Raw genomic sequence first — 8,248 nt, 5'->3', positions numbered from 1 at the left:
GACTTGTTCAGTATGTCCATGCCTTGTACTGGCCAGCCCAGAGCCTATCCCCAAGCACTGCATGTGTGTAACACCAGTGCTGTGGAGAACACACCCGTGGCGTTCAACATATTCATCTGACCTTGACAGGGACTAAACTGTGAAACAGCACCAGCAGCAAAACACTCCTGTGGAGTAAACTTTTCAGGCCTGTGAAAAACAAAGGTTGGTAATAAAATGCTACAGAAGACCTTCACAAAACTTGACTGTACTTGGCAGACTAAATAAAGGAAAGAAAAAATAATGTGATAGGGTCTAGTGCTTGTTACTCCTCAGTGATGATCCCCCATTAAGCACCATCCTGTTGTTAAGAGGAATTTGAATGTGAGAAATTAGAGAAGAAACAGAGAGACTTCAGAAAGCATTCCTTCAAAAAACTCCTTGCTGTTCCTGCATGTGTGCTGTCAAATGTTATGTGCTGTTTACATCCCACTGCATCAAAAAGGATAGAGCAGAACTGGGGATGTCAGAAACAAACAGCCTATCACACATGCCACTCCTTTATGGCAGGAATGTGGGTGGGTAAAACCAAATTGACAAGAGAATTTTTAAAATAGATTTCCCCCAGATCTTGCACTGTCTTTTCCCAATAATTTTCTAGAAGAGACATTTTTACTTTTTTTTTATCTTTGACCTTGGTGTCAAAAATATTGCTGGTCACTAAAAGCTGAGGTGGACACTTTTTTCCTGATGGTCTCAACTTATTTAGTAGCTGCTGGTTAAGCTTGACTAGAAAGCCCACCAAGGAAGTACATTGCAATATGTGTCGCTGGCATTGTCCCAGTATTTGTTCCTTTGTACAGCCTTGTATGGATATGTTAAGTTTCACCATATAATTTTCACTTATCAATGGAGCAATTAAGCCATAGTCAGGCTTTGCAAACTCTGCAGGCATGAAGTGGTTCCTTTTGATTTTGTTTTGGCCAACAATATATGCCAAAGCTACTTCCATTTCCTCCACAGTTTGCAATCAGCTTCTCATAAAGAAGAGACAAGTCTTTTACCTTGCCTAGCAGTGGTCTGTTATGACATAGTTTAGAAAAAGAGCCCTTAAGAATGCTCCAAGAAACTCCTTAAGGAGAGGTAACTGGAAAATTCTGTATGTGGATTCCCAGAGTTTGGGAAATAGATACCTGAGAAGGGCACACGGATTAAAAGGACAGGTTACTCTTTGCTTTAATTCGTAATGATCTACTGAAATCTAGGCTTAGGAGAGAAAAGGTTCCCAAATTCTGCTTACATAATTCAGATTCACTACCACAAGCAGCTGTACAGTGTAATTTCATGCAAAAGTAACCTAATTGGAAAGAAAGGGAACATCAATTGCGTAGGATTGTACATACACTGAGAAGGATTATCAAAGGTTTGACCAGCTGAATACAACATTCCTACTCAAGTTCCTTAGGGGAAGATTTGTGTTAAGAGGAAAGGTATTGTGTGTGTTTCAAACCTGGATCAATTGACAGAGCCAGTTTACAACAGGGTACCTTACACTGATGAAGGCAGAGAGGTGTTATGGCCTTCAGCAAAGAAGTGCCCATGGACACTGATGGAGTGTAGGAAGACAGGTGGAACTACTGAAAGAACTTTGCCTCTAGACAGCTTCATGAGAAAAGAGGAATACTCCTGCTCTGTTCTCCTTAAATTAAGAAGTTCAAAAGACGTTGCAGGAGCCCAACTGCCATATGTAAACAGGTGCCTGGGTTAATTGTTCTGAGTCTAAATGCCCTGCACAGGAGAATCTTGATATGTTCAGGTTAAAACAACCTTCTATCAAAACTAGATTCCAGTAATACTTCTGTTTGATTAAATAGACATTGAAGCACTTTGAGGATTTCATAAAGATGCATTAACCACCTGTAGATGTTGTCCATTAATTTGTTCTTGTGATTGAAGCTACCAAACTAGAAAAGAAAAAAATCTCACTGAAGCTGTAGACCAAATTCAAGAATAACAAATCACCAACTAGAAGGGCTGAGTAAAAAAAGTAATGCAAAGCTATTGGATTGGCTTGGATACTGAGCTGTAGGCACCTAATCCAGCCTCTGCCAGGATGACTGAGATGATTGCCATGTAGCACAGCACAGCAGCAAGAGAGGAACCCCAGCTTCATTTTAGGAGCTCAAGGAGCCATACACTAATTTATCCATTGTGTTTGCATTACATTTTCCCAGAAAGTATTCTGCTCCCATGAAAGTTAAGGGCACTCCTCCCACAGATTTCCTGCAATGTGTGCCTCAGGGCACAGGCCACATGTCACTGTGGAGCACAATATTTAATATATGCTCTGTGGCTTTTAGCTCTTGGCTACAAGTTACATCTTTAGAACTAAAATTCCTTGATGAAAATTACCGTTGGCTGGTCACAAAACTCTGGAGCTCAACAGAAGGCCATACATTCAGTGGCAATATATCCATTCACAGTCCAGTGATACAAATACGAAACCTACCTACATTTTGGCATGGGGAATTACCAAGCTAGAAGACAGAAATGGGTGAGCTCAGCTCCCTCAGCTGCAGGGCATCAAAGCCTGTTCCCACAGGATCCTCTGATATTCCTTCTGCTGTTGAGTCCATTTTGCAGATCTTCATTTTGTCCTCCATTTTCCTAATATGAGAGAGATGAAATTTTCAGAGACGTTGCTCTTGGAGGTCCCACTCTTCACCTATGTCCATCCATAAGAAGCTGTCTGGAGAGTCAATAATTTTCCCTGTGTTACTGGGTGATGTTCTGAACACAAGGAAAACAGGACAGTGCAACCATTCAAATACCTAAAAATTAAGTGTAACACTTTAGTAACAATCATTGCCTGCAGATCCAGTCTCTTTTGAGACCTTACACTCAGAATTCTTGTTCACCTGAATTATCTTTTTAACATTTCCCAGTATAAAATAAAAATAAAATAAAAATACTTAGTGTTTACTAAAGGAAGTTGTTCCATAGCTCTCTTAAAAAATATTTTTGCTGTTTAGACTGCAGTTGGAAGTATAATACTTGAATTGCTGGCAGCACTGAATTTTAGAAAGGTCCCTTTTATATTACAATTTATTGACAAATAAGGCAAATGGCAAAAAGTACTTTTCATTTGGCATACCTTGTTAGGAACTCAAAAAACCAAAACCATGTAAAGCATTGTTATTCCTATGAGGATTTGACAATGAACTAAGCTTCACTGGACTCAATGACCATCAAGGCCTTTTCCAGCCCTGGTAATTCATATAAAGTAAGACAGCCCACAGAAGAGGACAGGTCCATGGATTATGCTGAGGCAGCACAGGGACTTTACAGTGATCCCAAGTGAAAACCTTGTGGACTGCAGTGAAAGGAAGGAAAACATTTGAGTCAAGGGAGTCACTCTAGTTACTGTAAATATAGGATTTGTTATTTTTATTTTCTTGTAATTGTTAATAAAGAAATAAGAAGAAAAAACCCAGAGAAACTGAAAGGAGATAATGGAGAGAAGTGAGGTCACCTTGGGATTAATCACTGCAACACACGGGACATAGGCACATATCTCATCTTTCTAAGCGACTGAAGATTAAGATTTAACTCTGTATTACCAATCTGCTGCTAATTTCTGAGCATTTTGAATTATTGACAGTATCCCTTAACTTTAGCATCTACTCCCTTAAGGCTGATTGTTCTTCCTTGTATTTGAAGAGGGCAGAACATAGGCTGCAGGCTGAAACAAATCTATCTGGTTCTTGCCTTCACAGGTCCCACTGTATTAAAAGTTGTCAATACCTGAGACTTTCAAATATGTTACATCTTAAATCAAAGCCTTTCATAAAGTTAGAATATAAGCCTAGTGCGACATTTTCATGCTATCTTAAAGGTGATTTGGGCCTTCTGGGTGCTGGTCACATATGTTCATACAAAGGAAAAAAAAAACGGAAAAGATCAGTACATTTAAATTTAAGGCCACATAGAGCTCTCATCCTTCACAGGCAGCAGGAACCACTAAGCCTTTGGAATTCAGGCCATACAAGCACATCTCATTCTCTTTGGAGCTGACTGGCTTGTAAAAAGTTTAGGGCAGAAAATTTCATTGGTATTTTAGTATGTGGCATTTCTCCCGTTCTGCTATTTATAAGCATTCCTTGTTATGCTGAGACTGTCAGTACATAAAATTAATTTTTAGTTCCCTTATTGATTTTTTTTCATTTTAATTGCCTGACCATTTTTTTTTTTCTTACCATCATTAATTGTGAAGTCTGAAAAAACAATTTAAAATCAATTTTATGAGTCCAAGCTAACAGGCAAACAAATAGTAACAGCCTGAAACTCAAATCATATGTCAGTGTTGGCTTGCTCAGGAAATGCAAATACACTTCTGCCCTGAGGATGCCAGGATGGCACATAACATTAATTTTTGAATTTGCATCCAATTTTCCAGGAAATTTATGCCCTTATATAAGTAAGTTTAGCAGAAAGCTACACACATAGGCCACATTTCAGATTCAGATCAACAAAATTCCCATAAAAGGTGACTGTTAAGAGTCCCTCTTTGCGGATGAGGTTTCAGTCTGCAGAAATCCAGGTAGATCACTCCTCTCCATGTAACAGAAAACTGTTAACTGCATCACTGACCATTTTAGTATTTAGGTGAAGCTAGTCTTTAAATTATTTAACAAGGACATAAAACCAGCAGTCACAGTTAACTAAATTAAACAGTCATATAAAATGCTGGATGATTATATCTTTTAAACTCCTCTTCTGGAAAATAACTTAAAAATAAGAATGAATACTAAAGGCAACTTTCAGCTGTGAAAAATGACATGAAACTTGTGGTTTTGTCCCAAGATGAGCAATAATGTCTGAAGAGCAGAGCACTGAAATGATGCATCAACTGGAATGAAAACGTCCACTTCAAAGGTCTGATATATCAAAAAAAAATAAATACCACAATCTGTAAAATAAACCAGCACATTTTATAACTTTTAAAACTTCTTGTAAGGGGTTTACAAACTGGAGGATACACACAAAATAACTAGTCCAAAGTATTCCTTGAAAATTATAAATTATTGGCTACAGTTTCTTTAATGGAGATTGCAGGAGTAGGTCCCACATGAGTCCATATATAGCCCTTCTCTGGCCTTGTAGGAACAGTAGGGAAGGGAGATGATCGAGATTTGAAATATTCCGAAGGTGCATGACAAACAAATTCTAAATACTCCATTTTCCTTGGGAGATCTTCTTCTGGTCCTAGAAAAAAAAAAAAAAAGCAAAGACAAAACTTAAAGACATAAAACTAAGTATGTTGAATAAAAATATGCCACAACAGTCAACATTCCCTTACAGAACTTGCCTTTGCAATCCATGACTTTCCTAGGAAGGTAGCCTCCTGTATTAGGCAATAAACCTCTACATTTAATTTTGCTGGGCTGACCTTCCTCCCCATCCCATTTGAAGCATTCTGGTATTTGAGTGAACTATTGTAATTAATATATTTAAAATACAGTCTATTTGTGTCCTGCCTGTTAGAAGGACTTTTCTGAATTACTAATTTTATCATCAATAGCAGGAACAATCTCTATGCCAGTGCTTGCATGCTATGTATTTTGAATACCGAGGATAAAGATCAAGTAATTCAGGTCACTTTAAAAGAAAACTTGGACTGGTATATCAGAATCGAAGTTACTATGGTTTAAACCTATCTATAGAGCAATAATTTGATCCTTAAAGCTGCACAACTGTAATTGTACCCACAAACACTCGGATAATCACACACTGCAATAGTGGTAATCATATTATATACACAAGATAAATAAAAAGTCTTATCACAGTAAATGAGATGTTTACAAGATTAGAGTCTAAAATGTGGAGCTTGCATAAAATACCTTGAGAAGCTAAAATGTTCATTTAAAAAATACAACTCTGCATTAGCGTAGGCACATCCAAGTAGTTGCATGAAGTGAAGGCTAACAGATTACCTATGATGTAGGATGCTGGGTCAAAACAGTCTTTGGGGCTGGCTTGTGTAGGAATGAGCCAGGTTAGTGCAGCACTCTTTTCACAGTATTGGTCCTGAATAAACCCACGGATCTGAGCATAGTATGTTCTTCCATCCTGCTCATCAACCACCGAAACAACATCTCCAATTTGGTAGTATACACCCTAGAAGACATACAAATGACACTGAAATCAAACAACCTGATTTTTGTCCGCTTCACTTCACATCCTGATTCATATATTAAGTATCAGTACCTTAAATTATGCTAATTTATGCCATTCTTGAAAGGCAGCTTCAATTCAGCCACATGCTAAAGAATGGTAGCATGAGAAAGAAAGGTGTTTGTTTTTAAAACATATAAAACAAAGACAAACAATCCCAAAGAAGCCTATTCACAACAACACTGCAAAGTATTGAAGTAGCAACATTCTACATAAGGAGGACAGAAGTTTTGACATAGTTCTTAGGAATTTCTGATAAAAACAGACACACAAGACAGTAATTCTTTTCTGAACTGGTCAAAAGCAAACAAGAGATTCATCTGGAATGCCAGGCATGAAGCATCAGGTCCCTGGAGAGTATATGGAATCTCACACCACCACTGGCTGTGCAGTCTCCCACTGCCTATCCTGACTTTTTTGGGGAGGAAAAGGGGAAAAAACATTCTGTTTGCTTGTACTGCTGGGAAACAAAAGCAACTTTCAGAACTTTAGAACATCAACACCTTGGCATGCTGGTAAAGCTGCTCTCAAGCATGAATGTGAGAAGGCTCCTTCGCTCCTTCTTGCTTCACTGCAAGTGCCAACAGATCTTGTTCCCAGGGTGTTTGAGACTGCTTGCACCAGCTCTCAAATGGGAGCCAGCTGAAATGTTGGGGCACTGCAACCCCACCCCTATGGGAAATATGTTCTGCACCTAAGGTAGGAAACATCACACAAATCTAAATAATAATCTCCAGTCACTTGACCTCTGCACAGTGCAAGTTAAGTTTAAAAATGCTGACAGTGATAATTACAAAACAAAACAAAACAAAACAACAACAACAACAACAAAAAACCCAACCAAAACAAAACAAAAAAAAACACAAAAAAAGAAACAAACAAACAAAAAAGTACTTTTGCTTGGAAGAGAAAAACCTGGGACAATGGTAACTATTTAACTACTTAGGTAAAATACCTTACAAGACTTAATGGCAATAACTATGGCAAACCAAAATCTACACAACTGTTAGGCAAGGAAGAACAGTTTCTGTGACTATATCTCTAGTGCTTTCACTGTCCATGATAATTCTTGACATTGGAAACAGAAACAGGATAATCATTTTTGCAAATAGATTTGCATAAACCATACCTTATAAAAGATTGATTCTGCTGTAATTATAGTGGATACAGACTCAGGAGCCTTGATGGGCTAAGAAAAGAATACAGAAATAGAAAATCAAGAGCAATTAAAACAAATAAACCGTAAAGTTCCAGAAATTGTTTTTCCTTTTAGATAACATACAGATGCATCTTCTAAGAAAACTAGCAAACATTATTACTTTAAAGCTCAAAGCAACAGAGCTAACGTTTCCATCTCCGGGATTTTACGTGGAGAAGCGAGTGCTGAACTCCCATGACCGGTTTCTCTTTCCATTGCTCCTGCGGGCTCCGTGTCCGCCCCAGCCCGGGGCAGGCTCCCGACCCACCCGCGGCTCCGGCGCTCCGCCTTACGTTTTTTAGTTTGAAGATGTGCCTCCTGCCCTTGCCCTTCGTGGAAACCTTCTTCTCCGCGGCGGGCGCAGACTTGTACTTGGTGTTCCTGAGCCGCGCGGAGCGGCGGTGGATCTCCTGCTTGCTCTGTGCGGAACAGCGGGATGTATACAAGGGGGACGGCCCGAACACCCCGGCCCCAGCCCCGCCCAGCCGCGCCCGGCCCCCGCGGCTCCATCGCCCTCGCCCTCGGCCTCCTCACCTGCTTCCCGCTGCCGCCTCCGCCGCCGCCGCCGCCGCCGCCGCCGTTGCTGTGCTGGGCGGCGGCCGCTGAGGTGGTGGCGAAGGCGGCGGGGGGCGGCGGCGCCGAGCGGGCCGTGCAATTGTTGCACAGGATCTCGCCCTGCCCGCCCTTCTTCCACATGGAAGAGGACGTGCTGCGGCACACGCTGCAGGTGGGCTTCAGCCCCAGCGGCATCCTGAGGCCGGCGCGGGGCCCGCGGGCCCGACAGCGAGCGGCGGGAGCGCGGCGCCCACAGCGGCCCCGGCGCCGGCCTCTTCCCGG

General features: G+C 40.7%; 1 protein-coding gene across 1 annotated transcript; it reads right to left on the bottom strand.

The window, feature by feature from the left end:
- Positions 1–3,403: 3,403 nt before the first annotated feature.
- GATAD1 (GATA zinc finger domain containing 1) lies at positions 3,404–8,248 on the bottom strand. The gene is made up of 5 exons (XM_053971741.1): positions 7,946–8,248; positions 7,705–7,830; positions 7,343–7,402; positions 5,973–6,156; positions 3,404–5,244 (listed from the first exon to the last, which is right to left on the bottom strand). Exons 1-5 carry the CDS (start codon positions 8,159–8,161, stop codon positions 5,054–5,056), a joined length of 777 nt encoding a protein of 258 aa, XP_053827716.1. The 5' UTR covers positions 8,162–8,248; the 3' UTR covers positions 3,404–5,053.

Source organism: Vidua macroura, chromosome 1 (assembly GCF_024509145.1).
Source record: "Vidua macroura isolate BioBank_ID:100142 chromosome 1, ASM2450914v1, whole genome shotgun sequence".
Taxonomy (NCBI): Eukaryota; Metazoa; Chordata; class Aves; order Passeriformes; family Viduidae; genus Vidua; species Vidua macroura.
Note: the sequence above shows the minus strand (reverse complement) of the source record. Positions and strands in the feature narration are given on the sequence as shown.